A 23789-nucleotide genomic window follows, 5' to 3' on the forward strand; every position below is an offset into this window, starting at 1 on the left:
TAAACGAAGATAAACACAAACCAACGAACTACACAGAGTTTTGTCAGATGAAAGCAATAGGTCTGTAACAGCTTTCATCAGCCTATATTATAATGGCAGTGCTCTTTCAGGGAAAATCTAAATAGAAGGGTATTACATGTTCTCATGATCCCATTAACAACCTTCAGTAATAATGACAGATGTGACATGAACCCTCATCACATTACTTTCAAGATGAACTACTGATTTATGTCTTCTTCACCCCTTCTGCTATACAGCTCAGCCATTGTAGAAATCTAATGCTAAATGGATCTACCCTCCCTTTCATTTTCTCTTGGGATGTCAAAACAAAAATCTCATACTGAAAAGAAGTTTGAGAAATGATATTAAAAGCTCGCCATCTCTTTCTCCTGGGTTTGAGTGCTACAGTCAGCCATTCTCTCTCTTTCACTGCTGCTTACATGCTAATTGGGTCTCTGATAGAAAGCGGCTGCTTTTCTCCTTAGTCACACATGCTGTTGCCCTGAAGGATTTGTCTAAATTGAAAAATCACAAAAGGGAGGGGTGGAGCCAACAAAAGAAAGGCTGTTACTATTTTACAAGTCTCTGTATATAACCACACTGCTAATGACTTGACTGATGCATTGAAGAATTCTGCTTTTCTCTTTCCTTCACCTTCCCCACATTTTTTTGTTTTTTGTTTATTCAGCTTTTAACTTGTCAGTATTCACTAAAATCACATACAAGACATCATACCTAATTAAAATGTTAAAGGGGTTATGAATTTTATATTACTTTTTATTATTTTATAATAAATTATATTTTTTCTTTTTTTTTTTTTTTTTTTTTTGCATTAAAACAGTCATAATTTAGTAATATATGATAATTTTCAGTTGATCAGTCTCAGGCTCTCTGTCTGAACGCTCGGTTTTGGCATCAGCTCCTCCTTTACACTTCACTGTAAATGCCCACTGTTCTGATTGGCTAACATTTTTCAGCCCCTCAAATTCAGCCATATTTGAAACTCAATCAGAAGAGAATGAACAAACTCCACAAAACCACAACAAATAATAATAAAACATTAATTAATTTATAAAACAATTAAATTTCAAGGTTTACAGATAACGCACATCCAACACATTGCATCCAAATATCTAAAACTGTTCATCTCAAGCACAACTGTTACCACTCACACCCTGTCTATACCAGACACAAGAGTCGCGCCAAAAGCAATAGAACCAATTATAATCAATGATGCTCTCTACCATGGAAGCGTCCATTGCAACACGTCACGTCAACAGTAAACAGATGTCCCATTCCATTTTGCAATGCACGCGCAGGCACTACTATTGCCAACAACACAAATAAGCAGTTTAGAAAGTTCGTGTCGACGCCGCCGGTGTAGGCAGCCTGAAGCCGTTGTGTCGCGTTAGTGGAGGTGCTCGGTGTAAACAGTGTGTCAGCACCATAAACTATCAAACAATCATGACATTTGAAATATTCATGAATGGAACTGTTACCTAACTTCCCCATCCTTCAATAAAAATTCCTTAGCAAAGCTTGAATCATTTTATGACTGCTTCACAAGCAATCACACTGATACGAGTTGATAAAACATGCAATCCATGCTGAAATAAGCTGAAGACACAACCACATGACGCACACACATATTCTAAAGAACAATGAAGATGCACACATCCAGTTCCAGTATCATCCTGCACTGAAATGCACATCGCTGGAAATGCATCAAAACTGCCGTCCATCTAGTGCGTGTTTACATACACCAACAATTAAAAATAGCGCAGATGGGCGGTGTTCATGAATAGGTAGGCCACACTAGGCCTGTTTGTCCTGCTCTCTCTCTCTCTGAGTACAAACTGAGCCCCAGTGGGCGGGGCCAAGGGTGCGATGATGTAAAGTGCTGTAGAGGCAGTCATGAATTAATGAGTACCCTTTGTGACATCACAATTTTACGGAAGTAGAGAACGAGGTGTTTTGGCAACTTGGTTTCAATAAATGCTTTTTTTTTTTTTTTTGCATTGGGGATTAAGTTTTGAGTTCTGAAATTCACAGTATGTTTTTGAAATAAAGACCCCTAATTTGTCAAAATATCAAGGAAAATTGTATTCCTCATGACATTACCCAATTAAATATACTGTACATCAATTCTAAATAGTCAATTAGTCATAGGTGTTTTCCAAATGGCATTTTTGCACCCTTGAAGGGCACGGCGGGAAGGGGACGCCACTCGAAGTGTCCTTCCAAATGAAAGAGTAGATATTTTTTTCACGAAGGGCTCTTCCACAAGACTGTTAGCGACGGGTACATTCATACAGTAATGCCAAGCTCCCTTCAGAGTGCCCACATCAAGAGCTCTGTCCTCAGGAGTGAGGGCATAGGGATAGTCACTTCCGATTGGAATTTGCACATTGAAAAAGGTGAAGGACATTACGTATTGGACTCTTTAAACTCAATCCATTGGAGTCTATAACAAACTAGATCTAACAAACTTGTCTTACAGTAAGACAAACAGCTAGCTAGCTAGATAGTCAGACAGACCGTCAAACAGATAGTCAGACAGACTGTCACATAGATAGTCAGACAGACCGTCAAACAGACAGTCAGACAGACTGTCACATAGATAGTCAGACAGACTGCCATATTAATAGTCAGACAGACCATCAAACAGATAGTCAGACAGACTGTCACATGGATAGTTATACAGATCGTCAAACAGATAGGGTTTGTTCCAAAACCTTGTGAGCTTCCTCTGAAGGCAGCATTTTAAGGCATTACAGGTACGCTCCAGATGCGAAGGCTGTTTCAAAAGGTAGGTATCCTAATTATGCTGTCATCTAAGATACCTAATTTTGGCCAAATTGTAAGTTAGCATCATATGAATCCTTCCCCGGGTAGGCGATCCCAGAATGCACCGTGATGAGCTCAATGGAAATTAAATCCGAGATGGCGGACAAAGCAAGAGAAATTTTAATTATACATTTACTTATAAATCCATTCAATACTGAAAAGTATTGGGGAAAAAATAGCTTAATATGATAGAAAAATGACTTTTTTACCAAAATGTGTGTGTGCTATGTACAGTATATTTATGCTTATTAAAGTATTGCATCACTCCTCTTGTGTCACTTGTATAGAGCGCAACAGTCTGGTTCCAGTAGTAAAAATCCCATACATTTTTCCCATAGATTCATTTATTTTTACAAGAAACTTACAAACCTTTAAAAACAGACATACCGTGAGCTCCTAGGTAGTTCATCGGTGATATATGGTTCTGTTGAAGCCATCAGTCCGCATTATTTCAACATAATTGTTTAAAAATTGTGTTTAATAGCAGAGTTCCTGGTGAACAACTACACTACCCATGGTCCAGCAGAGAACGATCCACCAGTCAGAGAACTGCGGCCAAGAAAGCCCACCAAACAAGCCCAGAAGTGAGCGCCCAGTTCCATGACGCACTGTGAAAGACGCCAACAAGTCGTTCTCCCTTTACCCTCAAACTACTTATAAGCAGTGTTTGTATATAATAAATATACTTAATCAACAATATAAAATCAATAGTTTTATATATTTCCATCATTTTATATTCGATTCCATCATTCAGAATGCTTCACGGGATTGTAGTTCATGCCCTTGTGAAAGACGGTAAGTGCACATTCTTGACCCTTTGTATTTTTGTCTGATTTTCTCATACTATTTTGCTTCCAAACAAAGTTTGTAATGTTGTGATTCATCTCAGAGTTGGTTGATTTGTTTCATGGCTAACAAAAATAAATTAATAGGAAAAATACTTCCGGAACACACGCAGCTGAAAAAGTGGGCAGGCACTGTTGCGCTCTACTGAAATCAGTTGCAAGTGATGAGTGCTTTTAAATGACGTGTGAAGTTGCGCCTATGTAGAACATTCCAAATTGCTCTCTTATAAGGCTCCATTTCAGTTAGGATGCTGGCAAGTGTCACGTATTGCCTTACTCTGTATGTTTGTTCCCCGTGTTTTGTTTCTTTATGTTCTGAGTTATCTGGTTTTCTTGTCTTTATTAAAGACGCTGCATATAGATCCTCCATTCTCTCCTGACTCGTTACAGACAGACTGACCGTCCGAAATGGATCTAGCAGCTTGCTTTGTCCAGTTGAGCCGAGCGAACTTACCAATTAGAGAATACTCTCGTCTGTTTAGCACCGTTGCCAGATACACGGAATTTACCGATTCCCACTTGAAGTCCTTGTATCAGATCGGCCTCATAGCTCACAAGTGGAGGGAATTGACGGAGACCGGTGATTACACGTGGGAGGAATATGTGGAGTTAATTTTAGAGACATTCGCTTCAGAGGAACCTCCTCTCTCAACCCCGGTTCCAGTTTCTGAGTCTTCCATGCCTCAGCCTGTTCCACACCATGTCACGGTCAAACCTCAGCCTGCTCCATGCCATGTCACCACCAAGTTTAAGTCTACTCCACGCCATTCCACAGCCCAGCCTCCCACGGCCCTTGTTTCCAAGTTAAATTATCCACGAAGTCACGAAGACCCTTCCACAAAGCTTGTCAGTACCCACGCCTGCCACGGCCAACGAGCCCACGCCTGCCACGGCCAACGGGCCCAGAGCCAGCGTTGCCAGCCTCGTCCGTCCCAGAGCCAGCGTTGCCAGCCTCGTCCGTCCCAGAGCCAGCGTTGCCAGCCTCGTCCGTCCCAGAGCCTGCGTTGCCAGCCTCGTCCGTCCCAGAGCCTGCGTTGCCAGCCTTGTCCGTCCCAGAGCCTGCGTTGCCAGCCTCGTCCGTCCCAGAGTCTGCGTTGCCAGCCTCGTCCGTCCCAGAGCCTGCGTTGCTAGCCTTGTCTGTCCCAGAGCCTGCGTTGCCAACTTCAGCCTCCCAGAGGAGGAGGAGGAGGAGGAGGAGGAAGAAGAAGAGAAGAAAAGTTTCTGTTCCCAAGTCTCTTCCCATGTACACCACCACGGAGGTCGTTCCCAAGTCCCTTCCCATGTACACGACCATGGAGGTTGTTTCCAAGTCTCTGCCCATGCCCACGACTACAGAGGTCGTTCCCAAGTCTCTTCCTGTGTACACAACCACAGAGGTCGTTTCCAAGTCTCCGCCCATGCCCACAACCACAGAGGTTGTTCCCGAGCCTCCGCCCATGCCCACGACCATGGAGTCGTTCCTGAGTCTCCACCCATGCCCACGACCACGGAGGTCTTTGTCTCGAGTCTTCCTCGGCTCCACCCGCTTCTCCAGAGACTATTCCCCCAGCGGCTCCGCCCACTTCTCCGGAGACTATTCCCCCAGCAGCTCCGCCGCCTAACCCAGTCCCTGTCCTGTGGCATTCTCCCAGGCCTCCTGACCCTGTCTCGGCCCTGCAGCCCCCTACCAAGCCTCCTGATCCAGTCCCTACCTGGAGGTGGTCCTGATCTGCTCTGGTCTTCTGAGTCTCCTGGCCATCCACCTGGTCTGCTCTGGTCTTCTGGATCTCCTGGCCGTCCACCTGGTCTGCTCTTGTCTTCTGGGTCTCCTGGCCATCCGCCTGATCTGCTCTGGTCTCCTTAGTCTTCTGGCCGCCCGCCTGATCTGCTTTGGTCTCCTTGGTCTCCTGGCCGCCCGCCTGATCTGCTCTGGTTGCCTTGTTCCTCTGCCCCCCTCGCCCCTTGTGCCCCCCTGAACTGCCTGTTTCCCCTTTTCCCCCACGCCCCATGGACAATTTTTTTTTTTTTTTTTTTTTTTTTATTTTTTTTTTTTTTTTTTTGAGCGTCTGGAATCCACTCTTAAAAGGGGGGCTCTGTCACGTATTCCCCATGTTTGCATTGACTTTTATGTTGAAATCTTGTTTAGTTCCCATGTTCCTGTTTCCTGTTAGTTTTTGTAGTCCTTTTGTAGTTTCATTTTATGATTGGTTTACCCCTGATTGTTTCCACAGGTGTTCCTTGTTCCCTTGTTTGCCCCGGTGTATTTAAGCCCTTGTTTTTCCCTTGTTTCCTCTGTCAGTCTTTGCATGTATTATGCCTTACTCTGTACATTTGTTCCCTGTGTTTTGTTTCTTTATTTTCTGAGTTATCTGGTTTTCTTTTGTTTATTAAAGATGCTGAATTTAGATCCTCCATTCTCTCCTGACTCGTTACAGCAAGGAAGGAGGCAGCTCACTAAGTTTGGAACAAACCCATAGTCAGACAGACTGACAGAGAGAGAGAGAGAGAGAGAGAGAGAATCCTTCACTGCATGAAGTGCAATGGTGTGTTTAATTAAATGCAACAGGAGAAAAAGCAGGAAAAACAGGATATTACATTTTGCTTCTTTTTTAGACAGACAGATAGATAGATAGATATCCTATTAAGTTTGACAAATGGAGGAAAAAAGTCTGATCTAACTAGTATAGCTGTATTCCAAATGAGGCACTACTGTACACCCTATGCACTTCCACAATACACTATGCACTCAGCCATGTAGTGTTTGAAGTTTCAAAGTTCGTCTCTGTCTGACTCTTCCAATGACCTTGGTGTGTCAACAACTGAGCAACAGAGAGTATCGTATCAGATAAGAGAAAGCTCTCCCCTCTACCTTATGGACACGTTTTAAATGTCTGTTTTGTTTGTTTTGTGTGTCTAGACAGTTTTTACAGCATCCAATGAGTTAGTAGAAAGTACTGGATAAATGTCAAAACCACATAAGTAAGGGAAGCCCTCATTAAACTGTTTAAGAATAAGTTTTGACCACTAAATCAGCTTGATTTATTGATGCAGATTAATTTAACAGTAAACACAACTACTGCTGTGTTACAAAAGTGAATACTGTATGTTAGTTAAGCATTTAATGAGTTTGTACAGGTCCCAAATGACACAAAGTGGCAATTCAGGTATGAATTTAACTACGGTATTCCATTTTGTGTTTAGCGGCTTTGAGTTTGTAAAGACTATGAAACAGAAAAAAATAGCCTGCATAAGCTTTTAAGCACTTTAAGTTTTATTGAATCTTAATCCTCTGTGAATTTTCAGTTTACCTGCTAGGTTTTTCATCTTTGACATCAATGCTTTATTTTGTTTGTAAGACTTGTCTGATCCTAGATATTTGTTAGTCTGAAACTCCCTTTTCCCTATTCAAAGGTGTGAACCTTTTTTCATGTTGCCAGGCAACACCAGCTCCCATGAGGCTTTGCCTTGAATGATTACTGTGCTCTCTCAGGTTCAAAACTAATATTTGTGCCTCTAACAAAAAACTAAAGGCACAGCAGGGCTTGTCAACACGTTAATGCTTAGAACAAACAAAAGAACATGATTTTACATATTGTTTTATATCCTTCCAAGGAAAGGATATTCAACTTCAATGGAATCCAAGTCAATGGAAACAAGGCAGACTGCCTTGTTTTTTGCCTTGAATTTTCATTCAGTTCTGGGAAAAAGAAGGCAGTCTGCAGTGTAGAAACAGTACATACCCTGACATAGAGGACTTTGTCTCCAACACGATAATGGCCTTTTGGCTGCTTCTCAATGCTGAATTTGACTGGACATTTGCATGGTGGGTCCTCTGATATCTGCCCCACCTGAAACAAAGGGGCACATAATGCTTGACACAAATAGGCTAAAACTAGAATGGATTTCATATGTTTTGGTGATTTTTTTTTTTTTTTTTTTCAAGCCACACTATCTGTATATAGACTATTTCAAGGACTGTTCATCGGTTTAAGGAAGTGACGTCTTTGTCCCTTGAACCTTTCCAGCTAGTTGTTAAACTCATTCAAAACAACAGCGGGAGGTGCTTCATTCATAATGACTTTAACACGATTAACATTAATAACGTTAACACCATTGTCAGAAAATATCAGAGCCTTATTGAAAGGATCCAGTAATGATGATGGAAATGCTTCAGGGTCAGTAGTGTTCTAATTCTAAAAATTTGTTACTGTTTACATCCTTGAAATGGCCAATGGACCTCTATATGTTTATAAGTTCATAGGCTATTCATACTGACCTGCTCCATCATTTCGAGTCACTTTGACCCAGAAACACATTTTGAGTTTTATGCACTACAGAAAAAAGGAAAGCAATTGAAATGGATTATATCTCCATTAGAAATATATAGTAGAAACATAACAATTAGATGGTTATAAAGCCAAAACATTTCTTTTTACTTAAGCATAAAACTCAGAATGTGATTTTGGGTCAAAGTTACTCAAAATGATGGTGCAGGTCACATATTGTATGTTTATAGTTTATACTGTAAGTTAGGACCACTAATTCACAAGAAATACTTTTAGAACGGCACATATGACTGAAAGCACTCACAATCTGATCCAACAGGCTACCAGTGCTCTTTTTCCTACTGGTCTTCGTGAGGCAGTTTGTGGGTGTGGGTGGTGGGGATTTTAAGGGTGTGCTGATGGGTGATGGTGTGGAGGGTGAAGCGGGCTGGGGTTCTGACTGGGTGTTTGAGTCAGAGAAGGTGGGAGACAGGGAAATTAACTCTGGGGGAGGAGTAGGGACCAGAGGAGGAGAGGGATAGGGGTCTAAAGAAGGGGATGGAATTGGCGAGGCAGATGGGGTGGCAGGAGAAATGGATGTAAGTGGGGGAGGAGATTGTGTTAAGATTGGAGGGGGGTCTGGATCAGGAGGAAGGAAGAGAGGCGGAGTGGAGGGAGAGGGTAAAGGTGAGGCAAAAAACAAGGATGGTGACAAAGACTCATCTTCTTCTTTCTCAATTTCTCTTTCAAGCTTGACCAGCGCTGGAGGCTCAATTCCATACCTGTGGGAGAATGTTCAGTCAGCTCAGACTGAGCAGAATGATGGTGACATGAGATAGCAAAGCACTGCAAATGATCAAGAGAACCCACCTTGAAACAATTCTACCTAGCTGCATGAGACACAAGCACACATCCCTGGGATGCTTCTGAAGAACTGGTGAAACACACATTGAGATAAACTTATTTTCAGGTACACAACACAATCCTGGTATACTATATTTCAATACATCAATGACATCATGTAACAAACACATAATCTACACTGTGCAAGATTGACCTTTGACTGTCATATGCAATCAAAGATGGTAAAAGCAAATGGATATTAAATATCTCAATTCAGCTGAAGAGCATTGAACTGCAGAGAGAATAGCCTTGGCTAAACAGAGAAAGATTGGGTTTTTATCCTCATCACTTTTAAGACCTTGCTGAATCCCCTTGGGGTTGAAAATTCTCACCCTCATGTTGTTCTCGTATGACTTTCTTTTTTCTGTAGAAAAACAAAAGCATATGTTAGGCAGAATGTATGCCTCAGTCACCATTCACTTGCATTGCATCTTTTTTTAAATACAGTGAAAGTGAATGATGACTGTGAATGTCGTTCTGCCTATAACATCTCTGTGTTCCATGGAAGAAATAGAGTCTTTTGGGTTTGGAACAACATGAGGGTGAGTAAATTATGACAGAATTGTCATTTTGTGGGGGGCATCTCTTCAAGGAAACCAACTAAAGACTGTATTTTGAGCCTTTAATCTACAAAAGTCGTACAGACAGCATCAGATAATCAAAAGATATTTGCAACACAGACACAAAATAAACTTTGTGGTGTTTGTGAAGACAACACTGATGTCATAAATGTGCTTAAGAAAAATTGGAATAAACAAAGGGACTAATTTGCTGAGAAGACTGTTAAAATTTGTCTTAAAGCATTATTAAGAAGTAAACATAAATCTGTCTCTAGCTTTGACAGAGTTTTGACAAGCTTTGAAGGTGGGAATCCTTATGAAAACAAAGAAACAAAAGGCAAATGCCAGCAAAGCCTCATTATGACAGCCAAATACTGCAGACCCACTGTATGATTAATGTTGTCTAGATTAAAAGCCCTAATAAAGGGTTATTACTGTGTACATTAGAGCTTTAAAATAAACAGACTTTTAGCTCAATAGTACCAGATTTGGAAAAATTCATGAAAACCCTTGAAACGGACAGGTATATGCAATCTAGTCTGCATACAATAGTCAGCTTTAAGGAATCACACACAAAGGCACACACACAAGTCATATAAGCCCCTTCTTCATGTAATGTGACCTGTGAAAGAGTTGAAAACCCAAGAGAAAAGGGTTTTGCTGCTTTTATAGCAGTAATCAAACACTGACCTGGTTATCTCTTAAACCCTTTATTATTTTATCTATCCTCTCAAATTCTATCCTGGCTTTCACTCCTTCTTTCTTTAACCAATCCAGTCATCTTTATTTACTGACTGCTGGTGATAGCTGACAGACACATGCATCTTTCTTTTCTCTATTCTTCTATTCAACTCTCTATCTTTGACCCTATTTTTCCATCCCCCATTTTTTCTGACCTACTGTCCTTTCATTTCTTTTTTCTTCTCTTTCTCTCCATTATTCATCATACAGTGATGGACAGTGGGTGCCAAGGGTGTGACGCAGTGAACCATAGAGTGACACGAATATTGATACTGCTGGTCTATTCAGCAGATCTTTGGGCCATAGTCCCACAGGACTACTGCCTACACTGCCCATACACAGAAAGGAAGCAAGGGATCCATTCCAACTGGATATGTCACTTAATGATTGTATTATAGCATGTGAAAAGTGAACTTGGCAAATCCAGTTCTATCTTTGGATGAACATGAGTCCACAGTTATCACAGATTTTTTAAGGATGTTTTGCACTAAGAGGAAACACTGTCACCAAGACTTGCAAGCACATGCCTATAAGGAACTTTAGGCTTTTAAGTAAGAATCAGGGTCCACATTACAGAAACTTTGTATCTTATAGTAAGACCAAACTTATCAGAACTAAGATATAAGATATAAGTTAAATAAAACATATAAAGATCCTAAATGAAAATGCCATGGTTACTAAAAGATCAGATTTCTGTAATATATCCCCACATGGAAAGTCATGGATCCAAAGTCAGCCAGAATCTAGAATCCTTATTCACAAACATATATTTAAAAAAATATATATTTTGGTGGGACAAATGAAAGGAATGTGCCTTAATCACCAAGATATACTCACCTAGGTCTTCAGATTCAAAGAGATGTGACTGTGCCACACCAATTTTACAACACCAGTATAGAAAGTTAGCTGTGTTGTCCCGGGCAAAGAATGACCCAGAGGTTGCATCAGCCCGCCAGCGAATTACACGGCGAATAAAAGGCTGTGGGGCACAAAAAGAACCAACCAAAAAACACTGATCAGCTTGCTATGTACAGAGTATGTTGTATTATGAAATAACTATTAGCTGGTCCCTCAATTTTCAGTATCTGTATAAAACAACCATGCATCACTCTCTTTGAATAAGTAATCTTTGCAAAATTAGGTTTCTCTCAGCCCGCTAATTCCCTATATGCTATTATACTATGTGCTGAGCGAGAAGATAGTGGTACACCCAACATCCAGACACAAAGGTAAAGGTCAGTACATAGGCTGACAGATTGCTAGAAGTGTGAGGGAGACTCTTGTCAGGACTTTTATGGCTTCTGTCCTTCAAAGGGGTATTTTTTGACCAAGACTAGCTCACAGTGTGAATAAAACCCAACAATAGTGACACATGTGATGATGACTGAAAGAAAGGCAAATACTGCTAGAAACAGAAACATTTCCTTCAACTACTCTTCAGCTATTCAGCCTTTCATGTTGACATCTAACTTACCAGCTTTTCACCATAAATAACCTTGCAGTTCAACAGTTTTGATTATGTGTGTGCACCTGTGCAGTGAAGCTTTTGTGTTCAATCATTATTTCTCATTTTTTATTTATAAATAGATTTACATGGTCGTCTGGCTTAATGCTTTACTGCTCTTAAATGTGTCTATCCACCCCGCTATTTTTCTTTAATACAGCTCATTAGCAACACTAACACTCCCTTAGAGGGGATTCTTCCATTCAAAACCATTTATTCAACTCATTTGATAATTTTGTCAAGGTGCCAATTCGTAGCAAATCAGTAAACAACGGCCACAGATTGACAAGAGTCAACTGATGACAATAGTCTATATGGTTCATAAAATTTTATGAGTTTATATAAGCCTTGAGCGTGATATGGGTAAAGGAATTTGGTGGGCTGTTCCTTCGAGCACAGGACACCCTGGACTACTTGATTAAAGAAAGAAATATAAGTAATATCACACAAGAAAGAGCAGTGTTGTACCTGAGTGCCACAGGTAATTACAACCGTGCTGATATTCAGACCAACAGCATGAGCGAGGGTGTGATATTGCTTTTAAACAACAAATAAATAATGTTGAACAAAAATTGGCAAGTTAGTTTCTTCTCCACCAGCAAAAACAGTTCCAAAAGAAGCCAAAGCATCAAGCACAGCTCCAGTCTCTGCAATGCACTTACACACTTTTGAATGAATATTGAATCATTCTCATTCACTTTCATTGTTTCGGTGGTGAACGACTCTTTTTAATGAATTTACTGATTCAGTGTCTCACCCATGACATAAAATAGGCTCCTTTGTCGCCACTTACTAGCGTAAAGATGTAATCTGAAATGGTCAAAGAAGGAATCAGTGAAAACAAAATGAACATTGAATCAAAATCCCCACCACTATTTAGAAAGCCATGAACACGGACAAGCAGAGTGATAAAAATAGTGAAACATCCAAGTGCTTTTATACTAAAGATCAGCACTCTTGGTACGCCACTGTTGTATAAAATGTATTGAGAATTAATAGTAATAAATTATATCTTTGTTTTAAAAATGATCGTGGAGCTGGAGAGATGTAAGTATAGGGAAGAATTGTTGCATAAGAGAGGTAAGCAGCCAAATACATACTCGGGATATGATTAAGGAGACAAAAAAGGCAAAAAAAAAAAAAAAAGCTCCTCCTGAATTTACATGCAGAACATAATTTTTTGTTTCCATAGCGGAATTTGAGCACATGCTTAGAGTCTTATCCTCAGATAAACAACTTTTAAGTGTAGTGTAAAATACCAAACATTTATGTAGCAGCTCATTCTATCAGAAGTATGGGTTCATGCTACGGGTACCTTGCCATTATCAGCCAAAATCATCTTCTCCTGAAGCTCCTCTGCAAGTTGACATAGGACCACCCCAGTGTCCAGCCTGTCCATTAAATTATCTGCTGTTATATCCAAACCTGCACAGAAAGCATTCAGAGAGAGAAGTGCACAATAAGAGAGAGAAAGACCAAGAAAGGAGAGGAAGAGAGTACAACATACTTACAATACTTCATAAGCTCAATTTGAAACAAGAATCAGGTTACACAGACCATAGTCAGGGTAGACGCCATATTTACTTTGTCACCAAGGAAACCGAGTCTTTAAGGAATAGACATACAGTCAGTTGGACTGTTAAATACTTACCTCAGTGTTGATTGTTTAGCTGAAGAAACTGTGATAATGTGATAATTGGGTGTAACTTTAGACATTTAGGTAGTACAACCCATTAAACAGACTTTATATCTATCCCTAAAAGCCTCGTTTTCAATCATAAAAAATTAAATAAACTAATGGACGGAATAGGCTTTAGTGGATGAACTGAATTGCATTAAAATACATATGTTGTTAGTGAAAAACCTTTCAGAGCAGTGTAAAACAATACAGTTGAATTTCCATGGTTGTGTTTTACCACCCGTGCAAATCCTCTCCTCCTTTTTTATTTATGATTCTCCCTGTGCCTTAGGCAACTTGAAGATACCCTAAAAAATCCTCTAAGTACACTAACTCTGAGATTCTCACAGCCGTGCAGACACATTCCTAAGGCCTGGGTGTTAAGTACATACAGATTCAGACACAGCAGTGGTACCGGAGCTTACCATCATGGGGAATGGGGGCCTCGGGAGGAGGAATTCAGGTTGTGACTAAGGAGAGAACCACAACAAACGCAAATCCTGATGTGCAGAATGACTGTGGTTGGTCATTAGCTTTGAGAGGGAGAGAAATAATGAAACAAAGAGATCTCCTGCTGTCCACAAACACAGAGTCATGCCGCTGCCATGAGTTCAACAGGAACAGGATGAGTTGAGGTGGAGAGCTGTGTGTTAATGTGAAGTGCATGTGGATGGAAGATGTTTTTTGTGTCCTAGTAGTCAGAGAAAACCGTCATCCGCTTCGGTGAGGAAGAAAATCAACACTAAATATTTGAATGCTCTCTGTCCTCCCAATTGTATCTCGTCTTATCTCAATTCTTAGGTTGTTGTGTCTCTACAGGCACAATGAGCCTGAAGGTTTAGGGGTTTTGTGTTGTTTTTACCTCTTTCCATAGTGTTGTTTTCACTGAGCTTTTTAAACCCTTAGCTGTCTTGTTGTAAGACATCTGAGGGCTTTCTTATTGACAACAGACAACAGAATGGTTATGGACATGCAGGGACATGTTTATGACACTCATATCCTGGTCTGTTTAGAGAAATACATTTCCTCCTTTGGGGTCTAATCAGGGCATACCCCATTGATCCAAGGAGCAGAGGAATTTTGAGAATTCTATTTAAAATGCCTGTCTCTAAACACCATGTTATTCTTGATCATCGGCTGTGCAGACACAGACTAAACCATCTTTGTTGGCTTTTGCTTGCCTTATTACATTTTGCGATCAGATTGTGCAAATAAGATTTGTACTGAAAATCCTTTATAAAAACACCAAGGTATGAATACAACAAAAAAGGGTCACCTTGATACAGTATACATAGGCAGTAAGTCCTTGTAAATAAGCAGAACTGACACAGAACTAACTGAAATGAATGACACTTGCAAAACAGCACTGCATGTGGGAAGCAAAAAAAACAGAAGAGAGTCTTTCTTAAAGAGATGAATGATAATAAAATAAGTAGGCCTGTTGGTACACCCATATGATAAATTTGACCAGAGATGGCTGAATTTTAAAATTCACAAATTTACTTGACACACTTGAGCTCGATACACTTGAGTTATAAGTTTCCATGCATTAATCTGCCAAAGGCAATTTATGGTTGCTGTAAAACACTTAATGTTACCCTACAGATTAAGTCATAAACACCCCTGCTCAGCCTTTGCAATCAGTCACTTGGTTAACTAGCCTACATGAAGGGATTCTATTGTCTATATTCTTGTTCCTTTAATACTGTAGCTAGTTTGAACAGATGACTTTCAAGCCAAATTCAAACAAAGCCTCAAGATACATCTGTTAAAGTTTTGTGTACCCTTGTTCCTACACGGAACTCACATTAATTACTTTTTTTAACACCAATAAGACTCACCGCTACACCTGCAATAATAATACACTGCATTTGTTGTCTTGACTTGCCTCAAAGGACTAAAAAAAAGCACTAGAGCAATAGTATCCTGGACAGTTATTCTATTAGTTTAATTTAAAAATGCTTTGTGTCCAAGGCCTAGCTTTGCATGCATCATGTATTCTCATTTACCTGTCTTGGTAATTACTATTACAGGGTTCGTCCATGCAAAACTGAAAATTCAGTCACAATGTACTCTTTCAAGGCTGTATGACAATTTTCTTACATGGAACTCATGAAATTTTGAAGAATGTTCATGCTGTTGTTTTACATATTGTATAATTAAAGTGAATGACTGAGGCTGTCAGTCCCTAACATTCTGCCAAACATCTCCTTTTCTGTTACACACAAGAAAGTCAAACGGGTTTGGAACAACATGAGTGTGAGTAAAAAATTATTTTGGGGCAAACTATCCCTTTAATGAGATTTGTGCGCTGTTTAGTAAGTTTCTTTAGTAAGACAGTGTCTGCTAAGTGTCAGTTTATCACCCATATAACTTGATTACATAAAGATAACACAGAAGTAAGATGGAAGTATAGAGGTATATAAAACTACAATTAACAACTTATAAGTTAAATACAGTAGATTGAACCTTAAAGGAATAGTTCACCCAAAAATGAAAATTTGCTGATAATTTACTCACCCTCAGGCCATCCAAGATGTATTTGAGTTTCTTTCTTCATCAAAACAGAATTTAAGATTTTTAGGATTTCATTTCAGGCCTCCTCCTCTAAACAATGCAAGTGAATGTACTCCATTTAATTTTTGATGGTCCAAAATGCATATTTAGGGTGCATCAAAATAATCCACACGACTCCAGTCGACAAATAAAGTACTTCCGAATGCAAATGATTGATTATTTTTAGAAACAAAACAATACTTATATACTTTTTAACTACGAATGTTCGCTTCCGTACATCTCTGTGACGTGCGCTCATGAGAGGGATGATGTAAGCTCGTTGGTAAGGTCATGCGTCACGTGGAGGAGGAGGCAGGAAGCGCGTCATTGTTTACAAGAGAAACTTGTGCCGTTCACAAACCAAAACAGTCCAAAACAATTTCAAAACAATATAAAATAAAATAAAAAATCATTTCCAGATAATAATAATAAAAAAACAATGTAAACAATGACGCGCTTCCTGACTCCTGACAGGCACCACAGGTGACTTTCAGATGTAGAAGTGAAAGTGGAGATTTAGAGTACAAAAAGGGCTAACATTTTTATCTATTTCTCATCCACACCTATCATATCACTTCTAAGGACATAGATTTAACCACTGGAGTCTTATGTATTACTTTTATGCTGCCTTTATGTGCTTTTTGGAGCTCTAAAGGTCTGATCACAATTCACTTGCATTGTGAGAACCTACAGATCTGAGATATTTTTCAAAAAATATTTGTTTGTGTTCTGCAGAAGAAAGAAAGAAAGTCACACATCTGGGATGGCATGAGGGTAGGTAAATTATGACAATTTTCATTTTTGGGTGAACTATCCCTTTAAGTGGGTGATCTTGTTATCATTTCACAAAAGTCTAAACCCAGCTATCTCACAAGGAAACACAACAAATTAAATTCAAAACAAGAATCAATATACAGTACTTTAAAGTATTTACAATGCAAATATTAACATGTTTTATTTTCTTACCAAGGATTCTGTTCAGCCAAATAGCTAGATCTTCTTTCATGGGCAGCAGACTGGCCTTATGCCTACTTGCCAGCCACTCGTTGTACAGCTGCAGACAGGAGAGGTCAGGTCCTGGTTCCCGCCTGGGACTTAAGGGACCATTCATACTGACACAAACAGTGGTCTGCTGGATGGAGAAAAAAGTGGGCAACTTTATTGAGTTAAGGCCTATGTTACTTCTACCATTTAAACACATCTATTTAATTTTTTGTATAACTTACAGAACATATACAACAAATTGGCTGATATCTTCTGCTTTCTTTTTTACCTTTGTGTAACCTATAGGTATGTATGGTTGAAACAAAACTGCAGTCTTTCAACGACTATTGGATAAAATCCAGCACTTCCTAAAAAAAGATGACCTTCCACTCTACAGAGTGGTTGGGCTGAATGGTCCTAGATGGACAATATAAATGTGCTTCACATATGAATTATAGTAGCATGCCAGTTCCCTCAACGCTTCTGTTTATGATCCACTGGATTTACACTGTACGTAATGATGCACATATACTCCAATCCAACCTGTTCTTTAAAGCTGACCGGGGACGGATTGATTCTCATGGCAATGAACAGAGAAATGATGATACAGGAAAAATAGAGGTATGGGAATTAATACCAAATGCAAAAATACTATTAAAACCAAGTTTCTTTCATGACTTTTTTGTTGTTGGGTTTTCTTGTAGAGTTTGAATGAGGACAACTGTGTAGCTAAAAGATCTCAGATTTGGCAGTGTAACTACCTATACAGTGCTCAAGGACATGCAAAAACACATCGACTACTTACTCAATTACTGTGCAATAAAAACCATTAAGATGTACCATGCCAGACTACATGGAAACACTCTCGGAAAAAAAAGACCAAACACAAACAGACAAATACCAGCTCAGACACACTCTCACTCAAGGGATGATTTAATGTACAGTATAAGCCTTACTTCAATCCCTAGCGACTGAAGAATGCTCTGTCCTGTAATTTCCCCCCTACTCGGGCAACCATTCATCAGAGGGACCTTTCACATGTAGAAACATGCTCCTGCTTCCCATAACTGCCACGCTCTTGTAAGGCAGAGGAAGGAGAGTAGACACCTGCGGGGCAGATGTGTGTGATTCAAACAGGCGAGGAGAGAAATAGTGGTGAATATAAGTCCACCCTCATTTATTTTCTTAAAGCTGGAAGACCAGAAGCTGTTGGTGAGTTGAGGGGGCTCCAGTGTCAAGCTTGCCAGGAGAAGGTTAATGAGGAAGAGGAGAATAAGACACACAAACTGGGACACAGTTAGGTGTTGTCTTCCATAGCGTACAGTAACAAAAAGGGGTAAACTTGTCATATTAAGAGTGGTTCCATGTAAGCACTGAGAAATTGCAAATTAAGTTTGAAGAGAAGGTCTATATCTCTGGAACTCAATATCAAGTATTTTCTCCTAGGAGAAAATAAAGTGTTGGATAGGAAGCCAGCTAAAATTTGATGCCTGTATTGTATTAATCTAAAAAACTATTTTTTGATTAGTTGGTCTCTGTAGGAATAAAAGTTGTACCTTTTTGAACCTGCCGAGTCGTACAATATCTTAATTTCAATTATTTGATTTTTCATGAGACTATGTTGGTCTTTCCCAAACCAAATGACTTACTTTCTTCCGTAGAACACGAAAGGAGATGTTTGGCAGAATGACAGCCTCAGTCACTTTTTCTCTTTCATTGTATGGAAAAAAAAGATGCTGTGAAAGTGAATGGTGACTGAGGCTAACATTCTGCCTAAACTCTTTTTGTGTTCCATGAAAGAACACACTTTGTATTTGTTTAATACAAGGGAGGACAGGGCAACAATGAAATATCACGCATAAGTAAACAGACCAGACAAAGGTGACTGGGACTATGGAGGCCAATAAAAAGGATGACATGTCTACAACAATTTCAGAGCTTTGAAGCACACCACAATTCAAAGCTTTAAATCAGTGGACAGGTACACAAACATCTATCATCTCAGATTACCGCAAAGACCTGCCCATTAATGTTATTGCAGATCTATAACAGAAATGAATGTGGATGAAAATATTTATACAGAATAATAGTGCCAAAATAAAAGTGTGAGGGATAGACAGGATGAGAAGAATTGATAGGACAGATAATTAAAGAAGAGCAAAATGGATATCAGAGAAGTGGACATGACTTGAACTCTCTCATGTGGGTCAGTGCTGAAGGCTGAGCCAGAGCCTTTTGACCGATGGGGCATGGGAAACCCACACAACAGGATTACAGCACACAGGTGCTACATTCTCACCTACACTGCAACCTGACCATACTCAGACAAGAGGGGAGGAAGAGGTCTTCAACCAAACCCATAGAGAAAAAAGAGACTTTATGTTCACACAAATACACACACGCAAACATGCACGTAACATTAAAACACACACATAGACTTATGCTCCAGTTCTCTGCTCACAGTAAGGTGTGAACATTCATTGATACACACATACTTAAGATATAGAGGATCAACTACATTCATGCCTTCCCTACATGACATTTTCGTGCAAGCTCTTCATCAACTAAATCATTTTAATTTTACAGGCTGTAATTGTGTCATCCACTCACTTTCTGTGGTTAATAACTTAATGAACGCTGTCGAAGCAAACAAGCTAAAACCGATACAAACCACAATTTTATTTAACTGCCATTCCATACCAAATATGAGCTTCAGGGTACGTCCAGCACAATAAATCTCATTTCTGTTGGCTAGGAAGTCTGACATCTCACCTCCGTAAAATTACAGCCATGAGTTACTGTAGAGAAAGGGCTTCACATTTATCAAGCATAATATGGGGTTGACAGGCAAAATGTAGACTACTTGTTCTCATACAAGGTAAAGAAAAAAGAAGGAATTCAGGTGTAAAGAAAAAAACACTGTGGTGTGGGAGCACGCAATGCAACTAATTCACTTGAGACACATCACAACTTTCTGGAGTAAATCAATGCATAAAAGCAACAGTATTCAGACTGAGTGTTTATTGAAATGGCATGCGTAACACTACACATCTGCTGTACAACATATGAGAAAGTTAGCAAACTCCAACATCTTCTCCTACTGTCTTTTAATTTCAGTGAAACTTGAGAAACTACCATCAAGAAAAAAGTGACATTACTTATAGTGAGTACATCACAACCACAAACAAATGCAGTGTAATTGAAATGGCAGGTCATTTGCATATGGGTCCATTTGGAATGGGGTAAGATGAGCCAGTGGGAATGTTGCGCTGCCCCTTGTGTAAAGTTTTTGTTATATGACCATATTTTTAGGAAGGACACATCTATGACTGAAAAGAGCTTATGGGAAAAGTTCTTCCCATTGTGTGTGTGCTGTTTTCTCCCAAAATGTACTTTTTTTTTTTTTAACTATCTGCTGAAATGTGATTATCTTAGAGGTTAATATTAAACCTTTTTATCAGGTTAGTTTATATTGTTAGGAAAACAAAAATAATATGTCCAGCAAACATTTGGAAGAGGATAATGCAATTACTCAATTATTAAATGAATTATTTGTATAATTTATTTAGAACTGTATTCATATATATATATATATATATATATATATTAAAGTTTTTATAAATTATTCAACCACTCTAAATTACTCCACCTACCCCATGGCATGAGTCAACATACACCAAACATGGGGGCAAATTAAAGCACTACATACGATACAAGACACAAGACATCCTGACATATTGTTTGGTGCATGAGTTTTACCTCTGCCTCATTTGTTTTTACCTTATGGATAACTTTAGCAAAAATATTGACCTTACCCTGTTCTTCCCTACCTTCTTGTCCTAGTCTTCATTACTGAACAAAACTTTGACAGCAAAACTCGTATTGGGCACCAATAGCCAGTGACGGCGCTAGGGTGGGGCTTACTGGGGCTATAGCCCTGTCAGAAATTTGCACAGCACCGGCACAGCATCACCCCCCCCAAAGGATTTCCTAAAGATATAAATATTTTTACTCTCACATTCACTTTCATAAAAAAAAATAATAATAATAAATTTTTTATTGATTAAAATGTAAGTGTACATATATAAAACAAACTCTATGTTCCTGATTATATTTGTTAGGGGGGAGGAGTCAATTTGGCTGTTTTACGAGTCCTGATTTTATAAGCCGATTACTATGTCCTGATGGAGGAACAGCCTGGACGCCTTTTGTCCCTATTATTAGTCTTAGCTTAAATATTTTTTGAAACTGACATAGCTGTGTTTCGTGCTTCTACTGTCATGAGAAACAAGCGATGAGTAACGAGAGAATCGTTCATTTCCACAGTCAAAATCAGCCATACTTTCTCTACGCAGCTCCCAGCCTGTTTGAAACTTTCCCTCTTGCCGCCCCATCTGCTCTGTCTGCCCAAAAGAAAAGTCTCTACACTTGTTTGAAGCCCAAAACAATGTGGAGAGATGGATGATAATAGCGCTGAACAGTACAGTTCAAGCTAATCAAATGGCAAAATAATTTATATTTCGGTTGTGCATATGTCTGAATTTATTGTGTGTGTGTGTGTGCACATTCATAAAGTATTAATTTGGGAATGTCATGCAGTAGTTTGCAGTAGATGAGCTAACAGTAGATGTTAACATAAGTAAACACTTTGTGTCCTGAACTGGGCAAAGTGGAATACCACTGAGAAAAAATAATGCACAGCATGTATTTTTTAAGAGCTGTGCTGTATCTAAACAATGCTAGATGGCTGAAGTTGATAGCTGCAGTTTATACATTCATTACACAATTGTATTATTTTATTAGCCACTGCCATTAGCAAGAGGTTAATGGAGGCCAGGTCAAGTTCTTCAAGCAAAATCTTCACAGTTCTCTCAGAGTTCAGCATCTTCGAAAGGCAGACCCCACACCAACTACAAACTGCCGGAAAAGAGTATGGCCATTCCTCCAACTAAATCATGACCGTTTTTAGACTAGAATCCCTGTGGAGATATTCTTATATGAAAATTTACATTTAATTAGGCAATGGTTTTAGTTTGTGTGCTGAATATGACTAAATATTTTCACTCTTTTTGAGTCAGAGACTATTTATTCCATTTCCTATCTTACTATAAAACAGCAATAGTATTGTCATAATAAAGACTGATTTTTATTCATCTGTCTACTATTAATCTGTTACTGGATTTTATCACACCAAGAATATTGATGTAGACATTCATTCCCCTAAAATCTATGGTTTCGGCAATAATTGTTGTTAATTGTTATTTTGCTCTACATTATCTACATCACACCCAAACTGAAAACTCACACATACCATGAATACTTGTAAACACTTTGCCACATTTATTATATAGACAGTTTTTAACAAATATATTTATTTACAGAACTGTATACTGTACATGTTTTGTGTAAATAATCTACTAAACAATTTAATTTAAATATATCTGGCTTCAGGTAGGGTGGCTTTTCTCTCTCTCTCCTTTCTTTATTCAGCACATTTTTCATTAGTTGGCTATAACTTCCCTGACAACTCTCGCACAACCATTGACCGTCAGTGATACAGACAACTTAATACATCTTCATTCCTTTCAAAACAACTTTACCGAGAGAGAGAGAGAAAAAAAAATCAAACCAAAGGATTTACAAATTAATGAATAATAGGCTACTATATTAAAGGCCAATTTTATTGATTTACTGTTAAAGCCTTGTTAAAGCCTATTGGTGTAAAACAGACTTACCTCTCAGTTCTCCTCAACTGTGCAGCAATGTCACTGTCAAACTTTCACTCTCGCCTCCAAACACACTCCAGGTGTCAAGTTACATTTACACACTGGCGTGCAAATTCACTGTGAATCAGTGACGTGTTCAACAAACACCGATATCATTTATAATGGTGTAGATGCCTCAGAGATAAACCAAAAAACTAATAATAATAATAATAATAATAATAATAATAAAAACTAACTAACTAAATAAAGAGACAATAACACGAATAAGGCCCAGTTAAATAACTGGTTGCATTGGAGTGACACCTAGACTTGTGCCAGTTATATGTTACTTCAACAAAGACAACACAGCAACAAATTAAGTTTAATTTACACGTTGTTTAACGTTGAATTAAGGTTGAATTAATATCTTCTAATATCTTCAGTTCATGTCATTATAAGGCTTAGGCTACTCATTACACGAAACAAAAACTATTTCAGAAACTGAGCATCAGTTATAGCCTACTTTGAAACATGTAGCTATTCATAACATTTCTGTGATTTAAAGAATTACATGTAAAAGTGCCCGATGTTATATCAGGCAGAAATGTAAGCTCAGTAGCTTGCGTTTGCATAGGCTATGATATATCTGTCAGATCAGAACAAATACACTTCCTCCATTGTTTGTTTGTCAGCTCATATTTGCATAGGATGCGCTATGATAAAAGTATCACGTTACTGGCCGTGCAACTGACATCAAGAATGCAGTATTTAATTTTATTTCTTAAATATCTTGGGTTTTTCACAGAAAAGCCCGACCGCCCTGAAGCTCCATTAAAAGTGTCCTTCAGTTATTATCTGTTTACACGAACACGGAATTACTTCAACCGGCAGATGGCGCTACTATCACTATCACTAATGCGCTTTGTCATTGGCCCCTTTGAAAAATGTCAATTAAATATTTTGGATGAGTATGTTTGCAAATTCTCTACAGATTATTATTATTATTATTATTATTATTATTATTATTATTATGTTATTATAAATATTATCTTTTACAGACCTAACCATAATTGTTAGTAATGTAATGTTAGTAGTAATGTTAATTTGTTGGCCTAAAAGGCATATATATATATATATATATATATATATATATATATATATATATATATATATATATATATATATATTTTTTTTTTTGTTTGTTTTTTTTACATAGGCCCAT

General features: G+C 38.7%; 1 protein-coding gene across 2 annotated transcripts in view; it reads right to left on the reverse strand.

Annotated features, from left to right (window-relative positions):
• Positions 1–22651, reverse strand: part of gas2b (growth arrest-specific 2b) — a 37363-nt gene extending 14712 nt beyond the window's left edge. Inside the window, exons 1-7 of one of the 2 annotated variants that reach the window (XM_051702775.1) lie at positions 22598–22651; positions 16845–17010; positions 12960–13069; positions 10978–11119; positions 8807–8870; positions 8262–8718; positions 7412–7519 (exon numbers count right to left, since the gene is read on the reverse strand). In XM_051702775.1, coding sequence (XP_051558735.1) covers positions 7412–7519; positions 8262–8718; positions 8807–8870; positions 10978–11119; positions 12960–13069; positions 16845–16989 — 1026 coding nt within the window. In that variant the 5' untranslated portion in view covers positions 16990–17010; positions 22598–22651. Of the gene's footprint in view, positions 1–7411; positions 7520–8261; positions 8719–8806; positions 8871–10977; positions 11120–12959; positions 13070–16844; positions 17011–17818; positions 17966–22597 lie in introns of those variants that run through there. The other variant, XM_051702768.1, reaches the window with a different exon arrangement.
• Positions 22652–23789: the final 1138 nt, after the last annotated feature.

Source organism: Myxocyprinus asiaticus, chromosome 1 (genome assembly GCF_019703515.2).
Source record: "Myxocyprinus asiaticus isolate MX2 ecotype Aquarium Trade chromosome 1, UBuf_Myxa_2, whole genome shotgun sequence".
Lineage (NCBI taxonomy): Eukaryota > Metazoa > Chordata > Actinopteri > Cypriniformes > Catostomidae > Myxocyprinus > Myxocyprinus asiaticus.